Here is a 20882-nt window from a genome sequence, read left to right on the forward strand (position 1 = left end):
CTCTTGTGCCTCTACGCTGCGGTCGGGAGGTGGGCTGCCGCCTCGTCTAAGCGACTAGTCTAGGGTTGCGACCCTATTCCCCGCTAGTCCGCTTCGGGAACCCATCTATAGGGCCGACCGCCTTTGGCTTCTCCTGCGAGATTGATATGTATGGGGTAATCCTGATAGCCATCCGTATCATTGGCATGGTTTTTGCGGGCCCTTGTATCGCTTTCGCTGAGAGTCGCAGTTTATACCCGTAATCATACATGATCGTAACGATGCCGATATCGCCAGGGCCAGATCTCTTATTCAACGTCTTTAGAGAGGTTAGATATGGCTATATTGTAGCTAGCCGCTAGTTTTACATCCAGATCTTCACTACGCATTACTTTAAATCACGAGAATGGGTCATCAATCGGGAGGTCAGAGAATCTATATTGGCTAAAAAGCTTTTCTCAGCTTACTTATGCAAGGTTCGCGACGGCATCAGGCAAGCCTGATGCATCCATGCTTGGCCAGACCAACGGGCAATCTTTCCCCCAAGTCTGAAAACAATCGCCGCCAGATTCCCATTCCCCCACGAACCGATTTGCTTTTCTCGATGTTCGGCGGAGGCGAGGCGCTTAGTCGAAGAGACCGAAACCCATGTCCTCATCGGACTCCTCCTTCTCCTCCTCCTTCTCCTCAGCGGGGGCGTCACCGCCGGCAGCAGCGCCAGCAGCAGCGGCGGGGGCGGCAGCACCAGCACCGCCGGAGGGAACGGAGGCGAGCTTGGTGGCACCCTCAGCGATCAGCTGTAGTAGCAGAAAGAATCTTGTTAGCGTCGATGTTTCCCTTGGGTGCGCAACGGTCCTTTCAATCTGGGGGCGCAAAACTAACCTCCTGGAGGTCCTTGCCCTCGAGCTCGGAGATGAGCTTGGTGAGGCGCTCCTCATCGGCATCGATACCGACAGAGGAGAGGACGGACTTGATGTCCTCAGCGGAGGGGCTGGCGTTGCCAGCGAGGGACAGGAGGAGGTAGGCCGCGAGGTGCTTCATTTTGAATCTGGACCGAGTAAAAAAAATGTTAGATCACTTCTCTCGATATTGCATAATGCGCAGAGATCGTCACACAGGAAGTCAGAAGGCGTCTTGCAGAAAGAACTTACAGATATTCTTGGATAAAATCCGAACACGAGAATCAATCGATTTAACCGCGAAGTTGAGCGGAGACTGAGACGTCGGGTTGCGAGGTAGTGGACAAAAGAAGAAGAAGTCAGAACCGAATCGTCTAAAATCGAGAAAAGTGCGTTGCGGCTGGTGGGTTGTGGCGCGTGGGCCTGCGTGCTAGTTCCCGCTAAGCGAGCACCTGTGGCGCAGGCGGGTGTCCCGTATTGATGCCTTGGGTGTCCAAAAGCGAGGGTCGATGCGATGGTCACGTGGATCTCTTGCCTTTCAGACGATGGGATGGCGACTGACTTCTTGCAACCGTTTTTGCCCGGCGGCCTTATCTAGACGACCTCCTCGTGGTACTCTCGGAGGTGGTAACAGTTCGCACTGCTACATATTTCACTCCTTTTGTCTGTATCCCATGTCTTGCCTGAGATCTTGAAGAGTGGCACTTTCCGGCTTGGAACTCTATCGAATCTTTAAAGTGGCTCCGCAACGAAGTCATGAAGTTACCCCGTCATACTAACCACCGACGGTGAAGCCCTCTTTGTTCGCATCCTTGTCTGGGTTTTTTGACACTACCTCTGATCAAACTCATTTCTCTCTCATCTGAAAATTCATCATGAGTGTACGGAACCTCACCCTTGACCCTCATCGATGCCGTTACTGATAATCATGCCAGTTTCTCGATTCTGTTCTCTCGTCCATCGAGACGGGCAAACCGTCCCCAATCCCTCAAGTCGCCTCCAACGTATCGCCACCTGTCACTTCCTCTACTGCCAGAACCGAAGTACGCAAGACCAGTCTTGGACCACGGAATGCTCCCCCAACAACAGAACGGAAACCCCTCACGCAGGGGATAAAGCGCAAAGCCGATGAGCCGCTGCCCCGTTCTTCAAAATTGGCACCTCCAGTCCCTCTCAGATCAAATGCCACTAAGCCCACAGTCTCCGCAGCTGGAAAGGCACGTCCCAGCGCTCCCACAGCAGCCGTGGCGTCTGCCTCCACAAGTCGCTCATCCACGCCTCAAAGATCAGCGCAGGTGTCCTCGAAACCACCCCCCAAAGGCTCCTTTGCAGATCTCATGGCCAAAGCCAAGGCGCTACAAGAAAAGACCCCCACCCAGGTGGGTATGTTCAAGCATCAGGCTGCTGCTAAGGAGAAGCTTAGCAAGGTAGAACGAAAGAAACGAGCGACAGAAGCTCAAACCAAAGAGAAGGAGAGTCGGTCGGCTAAAAAGCCTGGTGCCACTACTACTGCAGCTGGAAGTGCCAAACCTGGCGTTACGAAGCCTGTGAAAAAGCGGGAGCCGGAAGAGCTCTCCTACAAAGGCACTTCGCGACCTACACCCCGTCCCGCACAACCCGGATATCGTGGAACAGCGGGCTTGCCGGCCAAGCGGAATCCCAGTGACCTCAGGGCCCAGTCTCGGAACAAGCGGTCGAGAATGGATGAGTACTTGGGAACCGATGAGGAAGACGAGGGTGACTATGCCGACGACTACGATGACTACGATTCGGGATCTTCCGATATGGAGGCCGGCTACGATGCTATGGAGGAGGAAGAGGCTGCTGCCCTGGCAGCAGCCAGGCGCGAGGATGAGGAGGAATGGAATGCTGAACAGGCAGCCAAGCAGGCTAAAATGGAACGCCTCAAGAAGCTCAATGCGCTGGCTGCGCGTCGATAATGTGGTGGAAGCATACAATGGACGAACAAAGATTTGACTACTATGTGGTCTCCGTATACATAGGCGGACCCGCCCTGTCACTCCGTCATTTTCCTATGTGTTTTGTGATTTTTTCCCTGGAAGCGGAGCATCAGCGAGGAATACCCCGAGGGTGCATTACATATGTCGTTGCTGTTTTCTTTCTTTTCTTGCCCTTTTGCTGTCTTTGAAGTTGTTTCGATGAGCATCAGCGAGCATCAAGGTGTCGATAGATGGAGTGTTGAATCGTCTTCTTTCGAGTCACATATTTTTATCATAACTTCTATATACAATCATGGGGAGCGTCGCTGTTGTCTAGTTTGAGCTTCGAGCTTCAGGCCACACTTCAGGACCTGGACTCTGCAATAGAAATGAGCCATTACCAATGCAATCGTCATTGTTGAGCAAGAAAAGACCGAACAACAGATTGGCCTTGCATGGACGGACCGGATTTCTTATCATTACTTCAATCAGCCCCACCTGCAGGCGGTGACATCACTTTTATCCTCCCTCCACCGCCGTCTCTTTAAACCACATCAGCTCACCCTCTAATCGCAGAATACAATACCTGCTTCCAATACATCAAAATTGTTGTCAATTATTCTTTAGAAGTCGGGCTCACTCACTGCAGTTGGTCACAACAAAAATGGAGTCTGTCCATCATATATCAACCTCTTCCAAAGTCCTTCTCAAGAAGGCGCGCAAGATGGTGCCGCCCATGCTGGAGCAATTTCACAAAGGTTCGAATCTGGCAGCCCTTGCCTTGCGCTCAGACTCACAACTTACAAACAATCTAGGACAGCATGGACGCGTTGCAGTCATCGGCGGATCTTTAGAGTTCGTTGCCCCCAAACCAAACATTTGCATTGCAACAAACTGAGAGGAATGTTATAGTTACACAGGCGCGCCGTACTTCTCCTCAATGGCATCGGCCAGACTAGGTAAGCATTTCCTTCAAGTGTACTTGACAGGGATGCCCAAACTGACATGGAACTGCAGGATGCGATATGGTAGGCAATTGGGAACCCACTCTGTCTGCTGCGTGCGTGAGATCTCCGTTCTGACGAATCACAAAAAGAGCCACGTTATTTGTGATAAATCGGCAGCCACCGTAAGTTGACAGATCGTACCCGGCTTTCATAGGAGCGGGGAAGGAGAAATGCTCATAATGTCGCTCGTCTAGGTCATCAAAACCTACTCTCCCAACCTGATGGTCCACCCTATTTTGCCAAGCAGCGCCTCGGTCAAGGACCCCGAGTCCATCGATGCCCCATCTCTCGCTAGCCCGATCATCAACATGCTTTCCCGGCTGCATTGTCTGGTGATCGGACCCGGCCTGGGTCGCGACGGGGTCACCCTCAAGGTGGTGACGGAGGTGATGAAAGAAGCGCGGTCCCGCTCGATTCCCTTTGTCCTCGATGCAGACGGCCTCCTCCTCGTGACCGAGAATCCGGATCTGGTGCACGGGTACAAAGAGTGCATTCTGACGCCCAACGTGAACGAGTTCAGCCGCCTGGCCAAAGCGCTGGGAATCGACGTGCCGAGTCTCGCGGAAATCAACTCCAAGTCGGACGGCGCGGACCGGACGAGCGAGGAATCCAAGGCCTGTGAGCGGTTGTCCAGTGCGCTGGGCGGTGTCACCATCATCCAGAAGGGTCCCCATGATGTGATCTCGAACGGGATCACGACGCTCATCTCCGATATTCAGGGTGGCCTGAAGCGCAGCGGGGGCCAAGGCGATACGTTGACGGGATCCTTGGGCACGCTCCTCGCCTGGAGAGCTGCCTACCACGACGGGCTCTGGGACTCCGGTGAGAAAGACAACGCCAAGGAAGCGCAGACCAAGGAAGACATTCGGGCGGAGCTTGAGTCCGAGGATAAGCGGATGTCGCCTTGCACGACCCTGCTTCTGGCTGCGTTTGCTGGTAGCTCGATTACGCGGGAGTGCTCCCGACGGGCTTTCCTTGCCAAGGGCCGCAGTATGCAGGCCAGCGATTTGACGGATGAGGTCCACGAGAGCTTCCTCAAGTTGATTGGTGAGCCCGAAGCGTCCAAAATGCACCTTTAGAGGATGTCTCTGCTAGGGTCATCATCCAAGAGGCTGTAAATTTAGTCGGCAGCTTGCGGTTGGGGAGCTGTGCTAGGCCATGACATAATGAAATTCATTCCCTATGGACTCTTGGCACGTATCCTGTCTATAAATACATGGATTGCTCCCTGGTAGTTAAAGTGAAGTCTGCAACAAGCTCGTATTTGGGCCAAGGCTGAATGCACATCCCGCCTCAAATCCGGGGTATATGCGCGATTGACTTTTTTTTCATCGGCCGAGACACGGGAACACAGAACTCTACTTTGACTAGTCGATGAACGGTGCCTGCTTTTGGCTCACAAGCGTTCTTGCTTCAGATGAGAAATGGTTGCACAACAGGATTTGGCTTCGTTCTTGAGAGCCACAGGGCTTAGTTCGCATCTAGCATGCCTGATGTGCGTAGCTTCAACCGCAAACCCGAAAATCACAGTGGCCGAATCTAGTTACTACAGTATCCTACCCTAAAACAAGCCAAATGGTCTTCTATCAGAGTACATTAATCCACCGCTTTGCTGTAAAGCAGGGCCATGAAGTCTATTTTCAATGGTTCCCAACGCCGGTTTCACCGTGTCCATGAGAGACAACAATCCAGTCAAAGAGACCCTCAACTATGAGCTTGAGCCCGAGTCAGCTTCTTGTATACCAGTTTGCCTTTGAGACAGACATCATCAGAAAAGTCCTTGATGGAGAACTATCCGGGCATCTACTCGTCACATGGACAGGCGAGACCCGTAGGCAGTGCCCGACGAGATCCTAAAACAAAAGGGCTCTTTATCTCGTCCATGCATACTTCTGAGCTCAATCAGAGACATGCAGCTTGAAAATACTACATCACCTGATGCGAGCTTCAACTCTTAGCCAACACTTCCTTACAAGAACTATTACACTGTCTCACATCTATCTAGCCTCAACGAGCACTACCAGCTCAGATGGACAGGGAAGACCCAACTACTTAGGTATAGACCTCGTATTCAGGCCGGCCGGCCGCGTTGCCGAATCATATGCGTATGGATTGGTGGATCTCATCATCTATTTTCGCCAACATCCAAGATAGACCCTGTTGTCTCAAAGGAACTAGATCCTAGGACATGGGTGTTGGGGAGGCTGGGGGGCTGTACTCGTCGTTCAGAGTTTTCGCGCTGGCTGGTTGTCCTCGGGGTTCAAGACATCGAGCAGTATCCGGTGCACGACCCTGCCTCAGAGCTATACGAGCTTCACCGGGAATAGTAACACTGAGCCCTACTTTAGGATCCACTTACCGATGTCATGGTCCCCCCCGAGACCCGCCATGTCATGCCATGGCTGACCCCCCCCATTACCTTGGAATAAATAGGGCAGTGCTTGAGGACTCTATGCCCGGTTTCTGCAACCGGCCAACCTTGATCTCCGTCACCTGGAAGCCTATAAAGGCGCCATCCTCAAGCCCCGATCAGTCGAGGCATTTCCCTCCTCATCAGCACGAGCATCACTTAACTCTCTTCAATACCAAAGAACTACCTCAATCAAATTACACCAGCTACATCCAAACCAACACACCCCCACACACCTCAAGCATACTCATACATCCCAACCGAACCCCAACCACCATCAATCACAATCAAAATGTACACCCCAACCCTCCTCCTCCTCGCAACCGCCCTCCTAGCCAGCGCCTCCCCGACAGGCACCCTACCCCCCGCGGCCCCCATCTGCGGCACCTGCAACCCGCTCTCCGGCCAGAACAACTGCGACGTGACCACCTCGTGCATCAACACGGGCACGCGCTTTCACTGCGCCTGCCGCGCGGGCTACAAGGCCTCGCCCGCCAACACCGACGTCACCAAGCAGTTCCGGCTGCCCTTCCCCAACTACCAGTTCCTGGTGTTTGTCCCCGAGTTCACCCAGTGCAATACCCTGTGCGATAATCCGTACGGCGCCAGTCCGCAGCTTTGTGCGGAGGTGCCGGTGCAGAGTTCTTGTCCTGTTTAGGGGGGTTTGTTTTTGGGGGGCGGGATGAGATGAGGGGTAAGGTGTTGTAACTGGTGGTGATGGGGGGTCTTTTTGGGGAGGGGGAGGGAGGTTGGTTTTATGATCTTGGATATTAAGGGGAAGGGCAGGGGGGGATCATAATTGTGACTTGATGTGTTCTTGGACAAGCTTGATAGGACTTTGCATTTCCTTGGTAGAGATGATATATACGTATTGCTGATGGTGCGACTGTGAAGCCCTTTTGGATTTCATCGGAGCTGTGATCATTCTCTTGGTCCTGTTTGAGAATCTCGAACTCTCTCATCTCATCCGAGACAGAAACTGATGAACAAAGTACCCAAAGGAAGACCCGCATGCTGGCCATCGTAGATTGCTCGAATATTATAGGTATCCTAACACTTTCGAAACATGAAGTCTTGTACACCAAAAACACCAATCCGATTTCTAGCTACCAACCCTCAAGCACGGCACGTCTCCCAGATACGAAACGATGGCCCGACCAGAAGCAATTCGAAGATCAAAAACACCCGAACCCATTCCACCCAGATAGATAAAAATCACTTCCTCTCCGTTGCTCACATATCCATGGTATCGACGAAAAGCAGACGGCTGCCATCACCCACAAGTTGCCAAACCTGAACAGAATAAATCAGTACACTGATATCGTAGTAAAATCAAATGGACTAGTGGAAAACTCACATTCAGATTCTCATACTCATCCACAGCCATTGTAAGCTGGTCCTCGGTGAAGCCCTTGGCAAGCACCCGCTCGCGGATACGTCTCATGCTGAGTTCACCCTCGTCGCCGTCGCCGACCGCCGCAGCACCACTCTCCCACATGCTGCGGATGAGGTGGTAGATCTTGCTGCTAGGGCTCTGATCCAGACCTGACTGGCCATCGCTGGACAAGGAGTCCTTGCTGACCTGGATCAGACGCAGCGCCTCGTCGACATCCTCAATAACGACGACGTCGCTGAAGCGCAGACGAGCCAACGCCTGCGACAGACGGACAACACCCAACAGAGTACGGGGGGTGACGTGGGAGAATTGCTTCCGTTCGTCTTCATCTTTTTTCTGCTGTTTCCTCATTCTCACGTACGCTCCCACCATGTAATCCGAGACAGAGGATGGAACAACCGGCCGGTAGGTCCGCGCCTTGGCGATATACTGGCGGACCTCATGGGGCGTGAACATGACGCCTGCATCCTCGGTCTCGGGGTGTCTGTTGTGCATGTGGACATATGTCACATGGTTGGCAAGCTCTTCGTCTGCATCGGGTGAAGGGGTATCAAGGATCAAAAACATCACATCGAAACGAGAGAGTAGTGCAGCTGGCAGATTAATGTTCTCAACAGGAGACACCCGCGGGTTGTATCGGCCGTAAAGCGGGTTAGCTGCGGCCAAGATAGAGGTCCGAGCATTGAGGGTGGTTGTAATTCCTGCCTTGGAGATGGAAATGGTCTGCTGCTCCATCACTTCGTGGATAGCGGTCCGATCGGAGTCGTCCATCTTATCGAATTCATCAATGCAGCAAATACCATTGTCGGCCAGGACAAGGGCTCCGCCTTCCAAGACCATCTCGTCGGTTACAGGATCTCTCATGACCGCAGCCGTAAGACCAACGCCACTGCTACCACGACCCGTAGTATAGACACCTCTAGGGGCGACCTTGGAAATGTATTTGAGCAGCTGAGACTTGGCAACACCAGGGTCACCCATCAGGCAAATGTTGATGTCACCACGAATGTGCATACCGTCGCCCATCTCCTTCGTCACACCACCAATGAGGAGCAAAAGCAATGCTTTCTTGACGTCAAGATGACCGTAAATCTCCGGTGCAATTGATCGCGACAGATATTCGTACATGTTGCCAGACTTCTGGTGCTGTTCGATCTTGCGGAGAGTGCGACTATCCATGGCAGTATCTTGGTAGGACTTCTTGTGCTGGGTAATGTGTTGGGCTTCCAAGTAGGTATCGGTCAAGAGACCGGCACGGATAGCCCTGAATCCAGTGTAGGGTATAGGGAGAAAGATACCCGCAATATCAACAACATCTCCAGGGTTCAGCTGGCGAGTGAGGCTTCCATGGCAATGGACGGTCATGGTGCGCGGGATGTGGCCCACGGGCACCTGGTCCGCCATCTCCTGGATCTTGACTTCTTGAAACGGAACGAACTTCGAGGCACGTGTGGAAAGGAACAGCTGCCCCTTTGACTGATTTGTTTGACATTCCGTCGATTTACACTCTGTCATCGGAAGGAATTGCTTGGTGGTGACTGGTTGGAACACTTCACTTCCACAGCGATCACACGTATAAGCATTGATCTCAACGGCAGGCTTGACGTCCGAGACACGAGTCGTGATACCGCGGACTGTGATCAAGCTACCGATATGTTCTGCCCGCACATTCCGCACTGCGATAGCCTTGGACTGACGGTCGGTGCTCGATCCGGAGGGTGTGAGGGGTTTGAAATTGACCGTGTAGCGACGAGTCAGTTCAGGAGGAAAGATCGAGTCGGCAGCCTCTGCATCTGCGTTGGCTTCTGCCGCCATCAGCATGGCTTCGTTTCGCTTTTCACGTTGCGACATGATCACGTCAAGCACATCGTCCTTGAACCTGTGAACAATCAGCAGTGCTACAACATGAACGAACACGGGCTGGCATACGTGATGTCCTTGCTCTCCTTGGGCATGAGATCGTCGATCGCCCGCGAGAAAAGCTCAATGTAGTGGTGAGTGTTCTTTTGCACACTTTCGACAAGGCGCAAGTCTGTATCATCGGAAAGAGACTTCTCGTACTATTTTGACATTAGACATGTCTGGGATAGTCGTGATATATCGAGTCCTTACAGTAGCCAGGTCATCCAATTCGACCAAAATATTCGTGCGCTCTCGGTCAGCGACATCCTGCAACAGCTGCATATACTTGAGCTTCGGCTCTCGTCGTCTGCGGCCAGGCCGCTGTGCGCCATCCTCCACATCATCCATGAAATCATATTCGTCGCTGGTGCCATCCTCTTCGAGGTTGAGGTCTTCAATGGCTTCGGTCGCGGCAGACTCGGACGCCGACTCAAAGCTCTTGAAATGCTTCAGGAAGTCCTTAAATCCCTCCAATTGCGCCTCATAATCGACATGAACGTTGTATGTGAGCAAAGACATTATGCGACAAAGGCACTAGCCAGGTTCATTCAATTCAATAGCTGGCTCAGTGAAGCAGGTAGTGGCTGGTCAAATTCGCATGGACCGTGTGGTGGTGAAAAGAAGGCGGGCGGTTGCTGTGGTGGTTGTCTTGGCAGCTCTCGTCGCTGGGGCCAGTGGGTTTGGCACTAGGCCGAACTAGGTCTTAATAGCAAAGACCGTCGACACGTCGCGACGCGTCTTTTCGTGTCTCGGATTATCCATTACCTGCTAGGCCCAATTCGCTCTAGCGGAGGGGCACGTGTATCGGAGGGGATTAACCCTCGGCCCGAGTGCTCAAGGCGGGCCGGCCTCGGCGAACGGCGAGCTTGCGGAGTCAATGAGCGACGAAGTCCGGGGTTGATGTTCCGCACTTGTCAATCTCGATTTATTCATGTCATCTCAGATAGACCCTGTTCTCTCCTCCACACAGAATTTGAAGTCTGCTCTTTAGCGCGCAACAATGGCGCCTAGAAAGCCCTCCACCACCGCCGAAGTCTCTCTGGTGCCTCTGAAGAACTGTCTGGTCAATCTCCCGCCGTCGCTGGTCGCACTGCTGGTCAATGCCAACACAGTAAGATTCCATCTCTCGCTGCGAGCTACTCGGCGCGACATGGTGATTCTAAATCTAAGGTCTACAGGCTGCTCAGAATGTGATAGTCGAGCTCCAATACCGCCCAGCTGCTGTAAAGAGCAATAGCAACTCCACTCATCGCTCATGCTACTTAGGCTGGACGGGTATGCCCAGCAAGCGCAAGCTTGCCCCTGTCGTTGGAAGAGACGGTATCAATAGTAGCTCTGCTGCCAGAGAGCAGGAGGTTTCTACTGTCGAGTTGGATACCACCTTCGGCCGAGTCCTCGGACTGGCGGATGGACAGAAGGTACATGTGCCCTCGGCCCTGTTAGAGCTCGTAGTTCTAATGTACGGCAGGTCGGAATCTATATTCATCTTGATCCTCCAGTAGCTCATACCATCAACATTGAGCCATTGACACCAGAGGACTGGGAAAGTATGATTGCGCTCCATTGCCCTCGCCCCCCCCCCAAATTTGCCCTCGTCAGATCTGCTAGCTGACAATGAGCCCGCCGTCACATAGTTATCGAACTCCACGCTACATTCTTGGAACTCAATCTCCTGTCGCAGATTCGCGCTCTACCAAATCCTGCATATACTACAACACAGTCAGAACACATGCATCCCCTTGCACTACACCTGTCACCGACCTCAACTGCGAATATCGTTATCACCTCTATGACGCCCGCACCTCCTACCACCTCGCCGTTTGCGAAGATAGCACCAGATGCGGAAGTCATCGTTGCTCCAAAAACCCGACCCAAGGCTAACAGGGGGTCTCGCGCTGATAATCGCAGCGTGGCTGGCAGCAGCCGGAAAAGTGTGGGTGGACGAAGTAGCGGAAGCACGGTGCGGCCAAAGAGCAGCCGCTCAGACCCGACAAGCAGAGGTTCGCTCTTCTTCAGAGGAGTTGAACGTCATCTGTCGGAGCAATTCTTCGATGACGAGGCAGAGTCAGATGCGAATGATGGCTTTCGTATCTGGCTAGATCCTGACATGCTTGCGACAAACGAGCTCCGCGGAGCCACCTGGGCCTGTGTTTCCGCCGTGCAGCCGTCCGGTCTCAAAGCGCCGCTCGACCCACAGCAACAAATGGAGCAAGCAGAGCAAAAGGCTAACGAAGCCGGAACACCAACAACTAAGTTAGTGGCCAAACTGGTTCCCTGGATTGACGCTCCGGATACTCAGCATGCTGCCATTTCTTCCTTACTATGCACTGCTCTAGGGACAGAAGGCTTAATGGGAGGTATTGTTCGCGTGGAGGCAGCTCCTCCACCGCTGCAACGCTCGGCTGTCAAGACGATCAAGGTGTATCCGTTTATGAGCGGTTCGTCGAGGAGAAAGGACGGCTTGAAATTCGGGTCTGACACAGCGGCGGCAAGAGATGCATTGGCTGAGCGCATTAAACTCATATATGGGACCTCCGGGTTGAACGAGGGGCTCCTGGCGGGGCCACTCACAGATGGGATGATGCTGCCCGCCGCGGATTACAAAATTACAGGCACCGCCTTTGATGGCGCTATTCTTCGCTTCGATCCTCCATTGAAGGCTGGCTCGGATACAGCCAAGCCAGGGACTGGATGGCTCGTTGGCTCCGAAACCAAACTACCACTTGACGTACAAGCCGAAATAGCACGTCCAGCCGAGCCCGGCTCGTCCTTAAACCCACCTGATGAAATGATCCCGGCCAATGTCCCCGAACTCGTCGGGATTGAAAAGGTTATATCGCAAGCTTTGGACAACTTGACCAAGTCATCTTCTGTTCTACTTACTGGCAGTATTGGTTCTGGAAAGACCTCATTGAGTCATCTCTTGGCCCACCATGTTCGACGGGACTACTTGTTTAACATCAAATATTTTTCCTGCCGGAAGCTCGTAACGGATGAAACTCGGATATCCAACATCAAGGAAACCTTGAATCGTTTGTTTATGTCTGCTTCTTGGTGTGCTCGGCTCGGAGGACAGTCTGTTGTGATCCTGGATGATCTTGACAAACTGTGCCCAGTGGAAACAGAATTGCAGGTGGGGAGTGACAATGGTCGCAGCCGACAAAATAGCGAAGTTATATGTTCCATGGTCCGCGACTATTGCTCAATGAACTCTTCTGTGGTGCTTCTGGCAACAGCTCAGTCGAAGGAGTCCTTGAACAACGTCATTATCGGCGGCCATGTGGTCCGGGAAATAATACATCTCAGGGCTCCTGATAAGGAAGGACGACGCAAGGTGCTCGAGCAACTCACAATGCAGGACAGAGAGTCCTTTCCTCATACCAATGGCCATGCGCGAAACGCCAGCACCTCTACCCATGATTCGTGGCTGGATCCTTCCAACTCTGGGAGTCGGCCAAGTTCCGCCGGTGCGGATGGCTTTGTGCTTGGGCGGGATGTGGACTTTTTAGAACTGGCTGGCAAGACAGATGGGTTTATGCCAGGTGATCTGGTTCTGCTATTGTCTCGTGCCCGCAATGAGGCCCTCATACGTTGTGTTCAGAGTTCTCTTCCTTCCTCAAAGTCGATCGCCCTTGGTGCTGATGATTTTGACAACGCGATCAAGGGCTTTACCCCTGCCGCATTACGCAACGTGACGCTCACCTCATCTACTACGACCTTCTCCGGCATTGGTGGCTTGACGGAGACTCGAAAGATGCTTCTGGAAACGCTTCAATACCCCACCAAGTACGCGCCTATTTTCGCCCAATGCCCTCTACGCCTCAGATCAGGCCTGCTGCTTTACGGATACCCGGGTTGCGGAAAGACACTTCTCGCCAGCGCGGTTGCGGGAGAGTGTGGCCTTAACTTCATAAGCGTAAAAGGTCCGGAGATCTTGAACAAATACATTGGTGCTAGTGAAAAGAGTGTTCGTGATCTCTTCGAACGAGCGCAAGCCGCCAGACCCTGTATCCTCTTCTTCGACGAATTCGACAGTATCGCCCCGAAGCGTGGCCACGACTCCACCGGGGTTACTGATCGCGTTGTGAACCAACTTCTCACACAGATGGATGGTGCAGAAGGTCTCTCGGGAGTGTATGTGCTCGCGGCCACTTCCCGGCCTGACCTCATCGATCCTGCCCTACTGCGTCCCGGTCGTCTCGATAAGTCCCTGATCTGCGATATGCCCAACCACCCAGATCGACTTGACATTATTCGTGCTGTGAGCGAGAAGCTCAAAATGGACGAGGAGGTCGCTGCACGACTTGACGAGGTCGCCGCCCGTACCGAAGGCTTCTCCGGTGCTGATCTGCAAGCCGTTGTCTATAACGCTCATCTCGAGGCCGTGCATGACGCTCTCGGCGACCGCTCAGCAAACGACACACAAGCAACGAAGAATGGCACTACGAAACCATCCTCCACAGATACCAGCGGCGCTACCAGCAAGTCCTTCATTCAATTTCTGTATTCCGCATCCGAGCAGCACGCGGGATCAGTGTCGATGCCTCCGCCCGCTGTCATCGCCTCCAAGCTGGAAGCTATGAAGAGCGCTCGCCGTCGCCTGCGACAGCAGGAGCAAGGGATGGCCAGCGCACCGACCAACGGGTCGTCCGCTCAGGACGAACCTCGGGAGGAGATCATTGTCCGATGGGAGCACATGGAGCGGTCGCTCAAGACCACGCGCAGCTCTCTGAGCGACGCTGAGCGGCGACGCTTGGAAGCTATCTACCGTGAATTTATCTTTGGACGGAACGGAGAGATGCCTACTGGCGAGGGTGGACGAGAAATTGGAGGTCGCACCAGCTTGATGTGATGACGGGTTGTCGTTCGTCACAGAAGCTGTGCGGAGAGGTTTCATGTATATCACGTCTAATAGAATGTATATACGAGGGTCATTTCACGGTGTTTAGTTCCAGTCCGGTTTCAGGAGGTAAAAATAATCGCCCGGGAGCGCCCGGATTCGAACCCCCAACCTACACGAATTCAATTTACTTGCTCGTACCCCCAAAAAGAGGTCTGTAAATGTTCGCAAAAAAACTGGTAGCTTCTCTTTGATTGAGCGTGTCATCCTTAGTGCAGGGGCCATGCTAATCTTCTCTGTATCGTTTCAAATTGACCAAATGCCCGAAGGCAACAGGATTACATTTCAACGGGCTATATAGCAACGGCGCTAATGAGCGCTATCTATGATTGGATAATTAAGCGAGGGCTGCCGCTGGGTGCCGGCGGTCTGTGAACACCAAAAAATGGCTCAGGTGCCTCGTGGGTGGCCGCCCATAATGGTTGTTGGGCCTTGTGTGATGGCCACCAGAAAAGCACTTCTTCAGGATGCTTGCGACGTAGTTCATACCTTGTGCATCAATTGCGTTCATCTTTCACAGTCATTGGGTCGATTGTTGACGCCGGTGGTAGCCCAGAGGAGGCAAACCATATTCTTTGCAGCTTGGACTGCGGGCAATGAGAGGAAGAGGTCAGTAAACTTGGTTCATTAGGTTGGACGGTTGGAAGGAGCCCTTCGTCTTTGGGGGTAGTCTAGGGTCAAGGAGCCCTAAAGTCCCAGTACCGTACCACCGGCGTCTCCCAGTGAGAAGCCAGGCGGCGGGGCTCGTGAGGGGAACCTTTAGCAGAAGCGCTAAGAGCTTCAAGGTTGTCCCTCTGGGCTACTACGGGAAATGCTTTGCTACATCCAGTACGGAGTAGTCTATGATGGCCTAGTCAAATACCTCATATTAGCTGGTTTATATTCTCGACTTGGTTTCTTTTTCCAATTAGTACTTTAGGCTGTAAAGTATATAGTCTTAATGCCTTGATATATGGTGGATCGAGTAGTTTAATTGTGCTCGATGGAGTAGTTGAGATGACTGACGGATTAGTGATAAACGGTCCCTTTCCTTTCTGTTTGTCTGTTCTTCCAACTTCTCGTGCATCGTCGGCGACGAGACCCTGGCCCTGGGCTACTCTGCTGGATGTTAGCACAGTCCTGACTATTTAGCCCTGGCAGTGAGCCCATTGCGATGCTTGACATCTGCAACACGATCAGTGTCATACCGGTGATCATATTTTTCTCCGTAGAGAGCAATTGAGGAAGTGGTATCAAGGGTATATCTAGAATAGTGAGCCGTCCGGATCAGCCTCGATGTCACCATCGTCACAACGAGTTTGGCCCAATGCGCTCTTGTGACGTCCACGTTGTCATCACTGGGTGAACAAATCTTCAAGATTTTGATTGTCGAGCTCAGCATCCCCCAGATTTGCCGGTTGAATTGTCTCTGGAGCTACTGGTAGGCCAGGTTCATAAGACTATTTCAATATTGATGCCCTAGCAACTTGACATATATATGCCAGAAGAGAACCTCGAGCACCAAGTATGAATGTTTAGTCTTAGCAGGCCAAAAATAACCACACATAATTGATCCCTTATATCGTACCTGTTGGCGGCAATCAATGAATGGCGACCTTCTCTACCAATAGAAAGAAGAACGGACAACTATGAGTATGTGTACGGAGTACTGTATGCACTGTGCCGTATTCCCGAAGCTGAGAGGCAAAAGACTCCAACCCCACAAACAGCTGAGTCAGCGCCCCCGGGCGCCGGTAACTTCAAAGCTTGGCGCAGACTTACTTACTATGTGGTAAACAACAGCTGAGTATGTTGATAGATCACATTGTTTTCCATAAAGAATGTGAAGTCGAACATATCTGATGTGTACGGTGAGGAGGCTTAGCATTCATTTTTAGTTTCGATAGTATGGTGTGGCAGACTCATTGAGCACCGCAGGCCACTTGTGGAAGGGGATTGTTGGGGAAGACCGAGGCTGGAAGGGGATTGCGGAGATACAACGGTTATTCGCGCCGTCTCCAACTCGACCAAACTTTCCTATCAGTCCGCCGTCATGCCGAGGGCCGATCACTTGCCTGCCTTAATAATGGGTATCCTGTTCATCTCAATCCCCTTCGGCGTCTTCCCCATCTTTCATCATTGCATTCAGAACAATTTAGATCCCCTCTTACCCCATTACTTCATCACTTCTTCCCTCACTCCCTTATCTCGGTTCTCACTGCAACATTCCTGACACAGTTCTTATTTGCCTTTCCCCGCATTGTCGCCATGCCCGTCTCCTCACTCTACCCGTCGGTGGAAATACCCAACGTCGATATTTGGACGTTTCTCTTCGAGCGCAAAGACCGAGAGTATCCAGATGATAAAGGTATGTTGTGATCGATCTCTCACCAACTAAGTCTTGTCTTGTCTGTTATCTGCCTGCACTCTACTCTTCCCACTTGTACGAGCATTTCATAATCGATAGCACTCTAGTAATCTACGAGGATGCCGATACCAAACGAACCTACACTTACCAGGGCGTCCGAGATACCGCACTGGCCTTCGGACAAGGTCTCAAGGCCATGTTCGATTGGCGCAAGGGAGATGTCCTAGCTCTATTCACCCCTAATAGCATCGACACCCCGGCAGTGACATGGGGAACGCACTGGGCGGGCGGAGTTGTTTCTCCGTCTAACCCAGCTTACACAGCAGAAGAATTGGCCTTCCAGCTGAAGAACTCGGGCGCGAAAGGGTTGGTGACACAATACCATCTGCTTTCGGTTGCAACAATCGCGGCCCAGGAAGCGGGGATCCCCCACGACCGGATCATCCTGATCGGCGACGAGCGCGACCCGCAAGCAAAGTTCAAACACTTCACCTCCATTCGCAACCTGTCCGGCGCGACTCGATACCGGAAAACAAAGATTGACCCCTCCTGCGATCTTGCCTTTCTGGTCTACTCCTCCGGTACCACAGGTGTTCCCAAGGGCGTGATGCTCTCGCATCGCAACATTGTCGCCAACGTTCTGCAGCTTTCATCTGGCGAGGCCGGCAATCTGACATGGAATGGGGTCGACGGCCGGGGTGACCGTGTCCTTGCCTTTTTGCCGTTCTTCCACATCTACGGTGCGCTTCCCTTGTTCCCCCGCGTACAGTAACCCCCCTAAACAAACAAAAACCAAACAGGTCTTACGTGCCTCGTCCACCAAACCCTCTACAAAGGCCTCCACCTCGTGGTCATGCAGAAATTCGACCTCGAGAAATGGTGCGCCCACGTCCAGAACTACCGCATCACATTCAGCTACGTGGTGCCCCCGGTCGTCCTCCTGCTCGGCAAACACCCGATCGTGGACAAATACGACCTCTCCAGCCTGCGGATGATGAACTCGGGCGCCGCCCCATTGACACAGGAACTGGTGGAAGCCGTCTACGCGCGCATCAAGTGCGGGATCAAACAGGGCTACGGCCTGAGCGAGACGAGCCCTACGACCCACACGCAGCCCTGGGAAGAGTGGCGCACCAGCATCGGCGCCGTGGGGAAGCTCCTCCCGAACCTCGAGGCCAAGTACATGACGATGCCGGAGGACGGCTCGGAGCCGCAGGAGGTGCCCGCCGGCGCGGTCGGGGAGCTGTACATGCGCGGGCCCAACGTCTTCCTGGGCTACCACGACAACCCGGCCGCCACGGCAGACTGTCTCTCGGTTGATGGGTGGTTCCGCACCGGCGACGTCGGGTACCAGGATCAGCAGGGGAACTTCTACATCACCGACCGCGTCAAGGAGCTGATCAAGTACAAGGGGTTCCAGGTGGCGCCCGCGGAGTTGGAGGGGATCCTCGTGGATAACGAGGCGGTCGACGATGTCGCCGTCATCGGGATCGAGAGCGAAGCCCATGGCAGCGAGGTGCCCCTCGCGTATGTGGTCCGGAGCGCGAAGAGCCTTGCCTCTAAGGTGTCGGCGGACGAGGAGGCTGCGAATATCATCCAGTGGTTGGATGGCAAAGTCGCCTATCACAAGCGTTTGCGCGGCGGCGTGCGCTTCGTGGAGGAGATTCCGAAGAGTGCAAGCGGGAAAATCCTGCGGCGGTTGTTGAAGAAGCAAGCGAAAGAAGAGGGGATTGGTGCCGGCGCGCCGGCACCCAAAGCGAAGTTGTGAGGTTGTGAGATGCGAGTTTTCATGATGCACGAGCTCATTTAATTTGCTTTTTCTTTTTTGCTGGCGTGTTTGAGAGGTCTTGTGTAAATAGACTCGATTATGGTGTTTATACATCTTTAGATAATTTATGATATGCCAAATATCCAGTTCCGAGTGTAGCCTGTCAATCTGTTGCTCAGTCTCGATGGCTTGATTTGTCCTTAAGTGATGTTATTTGAATTCTTCAGCGTATCATATCCGACATAACCCAAATTTTCAATGAATGGGGCAGAACGAGCCGAAGCATGCTCACAAACCGAATCTCTTCACCATACCCTCCACATCCTCACCTTCGACCGCATCAACCTTCTCCCTCACCACTCGTTCGACAGCCTCTTCCACCCCCTCCTCCCCATTCAGAAGATCATACCAACCGTCCGTGTCGTCCCGGGCCAATAGCAAATCCGCCACGATCGCCACGTCCTCCCTGGTGACGTTATCCACGCCCTTCTTCGTCTTGCCGAGATCGACCTTGCGGGTCGCGGGGGTATCAGTCAACGTGCCCGGCCGCAGGTTGATCGCCTGCAGGGGTTGCGCGGCGCCGGCCGCCACGAGCTTCTTGCGTTGTGCGGCCAGCGCGGTCATGTACTCGTCGGCTTCGAGCTTGGCCTTGGCGTATGCGGGGAGGACGTTGTGAAAGACGTTCTGGAGGCCGGCCCAGTCGTCGTTGGAGAGCCAGCTGGGCGGGTTGCGTCGGCTGCCGATCCAGGACACCAGGAGAAATTTGGTCACTCGGGGGCGGGCGAAGGAGGCCATCAGGAAATGTTTCGCGGCGACTTCATCGATCGCCTGCGTGCGGGCGGGACCACCTTTGCCGCCGGCGCCTTTGGGTTTTCCCAAGGGCAAAAAGGAGTTAGTGTATGGCTGCTATCAGATGGAACTGGGGAGTCGTCTGTGAGAGAGTTTGAGGGTGTGAAAGCAAAGACCTGCATGGTTGGATGGGGCTGCTGTTTCGTTGTGTAATTCTTTGATTGTCCGATTCCAAACACGAGGGCGTACCTGCAGACCAAACTACGTAGTCCGGATCAACGGCGTCAAGGACTTTCTTGGCATCTCCTTCACTCTCCACATCATCCAAGCTGGAGAGAAGCACGTTGAGTTTGCCCTTGGCGCCTTTGCCCAGCGCGAGAATTTCACTTTCGTGCTCTGGATTACGAATGACGCTGGTGACGTTCCAGGAGCGGGCGAGGAGGAGCGGGGTCAAAAGGAGGGCTACTTTGCCGTGACCACCGAGGAGTAGGACTTGCATGATGACAATGCTTGTTATTGAAGATTGTAGTGTTTGTCTAATGCTGAGTACTGTAACCAGTAAAATGCGAAAGCGTGTGGGTTGCTGTCTTCATGATGTGCGGCGCGAGCAGTAACTTAGGCTGTTGGAGCTGATGCCCATAAGATTAGTAATTCATGGAGGGGAAGTCGAGGATTGCGTCATGGTCAAGTTGGCTGTGATCAGCTAAGCTACCCTTGACTTGTTGAAAAGCATTGACAGTGCAATCAATGCATTCAGCAATCAGTCAGTCAGTAAGTCGTCAAGCAACACAATGTCTCAGGCACTGCAAGGAGCCGCGTTCTCTTATCGCGCATCTCCATGGCAGCATCACCCTGCAGTCCCCCTTGATGAACCTTAGGGACCAGCTGGGATCAGCCAGAACTCAAATTTTCCACGTGGCTTTGGCTTTCCTCAGTCGCAGTTACCACTTGTTTGTGTCAACTCAATAACTAGCTATTCCAGAGAAATTCGTGCTCATTGGGAGGGCGTCTTGGAAGCTTAGACCAGAGAATTGAAGGCGTAGGCGAGATGAAGAGAGTGAAAAGACTCGTGTTTGGGTCCCATCGCGAATCTGAAACACCGGCCGAATGGTCGAAAAGAGGACCTCGCCCCGCGCAAAGCTTCAGGGCCGGAGAACCATGGAGCGCACACGCTCGACTCCGAAATCTCAACCGTGTGGATTTAATGGAGCCTTATTACCGAGAGGATGGGGATGTGGATAAAGCGGGATCGATGTCGATAATGGGAAGAAGGTTATTGGGACTCAAAAGGTGTGTGTACAGTGCGTACTGTGCGCTCTACTCGGCAGTCGTGGATGCATGCGGGCTTGCGTTAGTCCGACGCATTTCTTTCCCCTCATGGCTCTCGGAGATTGGATTAATTAATCGCAGATACAGCGGGACTGATCTGGAGCCTCAAGCTGGCCATTCGAATCTTGGATAAAGTGAAGGAGAACCTTGATCAACACGACCTCTACGAGCATGACTTCATGATGATGATGATGATGATGATGATGATGCACAAAA

General features: G+C 53.0%; 8 protein-coding genes across 8 annotated transcripts; 5 read left to right on the top strand and 3 right to left on the bottom strand.

Annotated features, from left to right (window-relative positions):
• Positions 1-278: 278 nt before the first annotated feature.
• Positions 279-1212, bottom strand: aspf8 (ribosomal protein P2). The gene is made up of 3 exons (XM_020204386.1): positions 1131-1212; positions 862-1027; positions 279-776 (listed from the first exon to the last, which is right to left on the bottom strand). The coding sequence occupies exons 2-3, from the start codon at positions 1018-1020 to the stop codon at positions 606-608; spliced, it is 330 nt and encodes a 109-aa protein (XP_020060016.1). The 5' UTR covers positions 1021-1027; positions 1131-1212; the 3' UTR covers positions 279-605.
• Positions 1213-1504: 292 nt separating this feature from the next.
• On the top strand, positions 1505-3205 carry ASPACDRAFT_75208 (uncharacterized protein). The gene is made up of 2 exons (XM_020204387.1): positions 1505-1759; positions 1814-3205. Exons 1-2 carry the CDS (start codon positions 1754-1756, stop codon positions 2816-2818), a joined length of 1011 nt encoding a protein of 336 aa, XP_020060017.1. The 5' UTR covers positions 1505-1753; the 3' UTR covers positions 2819-3205.
• A 185-nt stretch (positions 3206-3390) lies between these two features.
• ASPACDRAFT_75209 (ATP-dependent (S)-NAD(P)H-hydrate dehydratase) lies at positions 3391-5357 on the top strand. The gene is made up of 6 exons (XM_020204388.1): positions 3391-3576; positions 3634-3673; positions 3731-3777; positions 3836-3846; positions 3915-3947; positions 4020-5357. Exons 1-6 carry the CDS (start codon positions 3483-3485, stop codon positions 4902-4904), a joined length of 1110 nt encoding a protein of 369 aa, XP_020060018.1. The 5' UTR covers positions 3391-3482; the 3' UTR covers positions 4905-5357.
• Positions 5358-6527: 1170 nt separating this feature from the next.
• Positions 6528-6893, top strand: ASPACDRAFT_39299 (putative adhesin; the record flags this gene model as incomplete). The annotated part of the gene is made up of 1 exon (XM_020200571.1): positions 6528-6893. The coding sequence occupies one exon, from the start codon at positions 6528-6530 to the stop codon at positions 6891-6893; it is 366 nt and encodes a 121-aa protein (XP_020060019.1).
• Positions 6894-7468: 575 nt separating this feature from the next.
• On the bottom strand, positions 7469-10052 carry ASPACDRAFT_21902 (DNA replication licensing factor MCM7; the record flags this gene model as incomplete). The annotated part of the gene is made up of 4 exons (XM_020199074.1): positions 7469-7528; positions 7593-9510; positions 9561-9691; positions 9744-10052. The coding sequence occupies 4 exons, from the start codon at positions 10050-10052 to the stop codon at positions 7469-7471; spliced, it is 2418 nt and encodes an 805-aa protein (XP_020060020.1).
• Positions 10053-10422: 370 nt separating this feature from the next.
• pex1 (AAA family ATPase peroxin 1) lies at positions 10423-14577 on the top strand. The gene is made up of 4 exons (XM_020198694.1): positions 10423-10644; positions 10712-10951; positions 11002-11080; positions 11168-14577. The coding sequence occupies exons 1-4, from the start codon at positions 10534-10536 to the stop codon at positions 14383-14385; spliced, it is 3648 nt and encodes a 1215-aa protein (XP_020060021.1). The 5' UTR covers positions 10423-10533; the 3' UTR covers positions 14386-14577.
• A 2103-nt stretch (positions 14578-16680) lies between these two features.
• Positions 16681-18548, top strand: ASPACDRAFT_22236 (acyl--CoA ligase; the record flags this gene model as incomplete). Its single annotated transcript, XM_020199096.1, has 3 exons — positions 16681-16780; positions 16888-17520; positions 17581-18548. The coding sequence occupies 3 exons, from the start codon at positions 16681-16683 to the stop codon at positions 18546-18548; spliced, it is 1701 nt and encodes a 566-aa protein (XP_020060022.1).
• A 288-nt stretch (positions 18549-18836) lies between these two features.
• Positions 18837-19836, bottom strand: ASPACDRAFT_21822 (uncharacterized protein; the record flags this gene model as incomplete). Its single annotated transcript, XM_020199065.1, has 2 exons — positions 18837-19411; positions 19587-19836. 2 exons carry the CDS (start codon positions 19834-19836, stop codon positions 18837-18839), a joined length of 825 nt encoding a protein of 274 aa, XP_020060023.1.
• Between the last annotated feature and the right edge of the window lie 1046 nt (positions 19837-20882).

The sequence above is a fragment of the Aspergillus aculeatus genome (genome assembly GCF_001890905.1).
Source record: "Aspergillus aculeatus ATCC 16872 unplaced genomic scaffold ASPACscaffold_2, whole genome shotgun sequence".
Lineage (NCBI taxonomy): Eukaryota > Fungi > Ascomycota > Eurotiomycetes > Eurotiales > Aspergillaceae > Aspergillus > Aspergillus aculeatus.

What these genes read in the sequence shown, in the direction of transcription:
- aspf8 (XM_020204386.1), bottom strand. Translation starts at nt 1,020, where the DNA reads ATGAAGCACCTCGCGGCCTACCTCCTCCTGTCCCTCGCTGGCAACGCC. An exon ending in AGGGCAAGGACCTCCAGGAG is followed by an intron (nt 777 to 861) that starts GTTAGTTTTGCG and finishes CTGCTACTACAG; the next exon opens with CTGATCGCTGAGGGTGCCAC.
- ASPACDRAFT_75209 (XM_020204388.1), top strand. Translation starts at nt 3,483, where the DNA reads ATGGAGTCTGTCCATCATATATCAACCTCTTCCAAAGTCCTTCTCAAG. An exon ending in GTCATCGGCGGATCTTTAGA is followed by an intron (nt 3,674 to 3,730) that starts GTTCGTTGCCCC and finishes GGAATGTTATAG; the next exon opens with TTACACAGGCGCGCCGTACT. An exon ending in GTGATAAATCGGCAGCCACC is followed by an intron (nt 3,948 to 4,019) that starts GTAAGTTGACAG and finishes TCGCTCGTCTAG; the next exon opens with GTCATCAAAACCTACTCTCC.
- pex1 (XM_020198694.1), top strand. Translation starts at nt 10,534, where the DNA reads ATGGCGCCTAGAAAGCCCTCCACCACCGCCGAAGTCTCTCTGGTGCCT. An exon ending in TGCTGGTCAATGCCAACACA is followed by an intron (nt 10,645 to 10,711) that starts GTAAGATTCCAT and finishes TAAGGTCTACAG; the next exon opens with GCTGCTCAGAATGTGATAGT. An exon ending in GACTGGCGGATGGACAGAAG is followed by an intron (nt 10,952 to 11,001) that starts GTACATGTGCCC and finishes AATGTACGGCAG; the next exon opens with GTCGGAATCTATATTCATCT.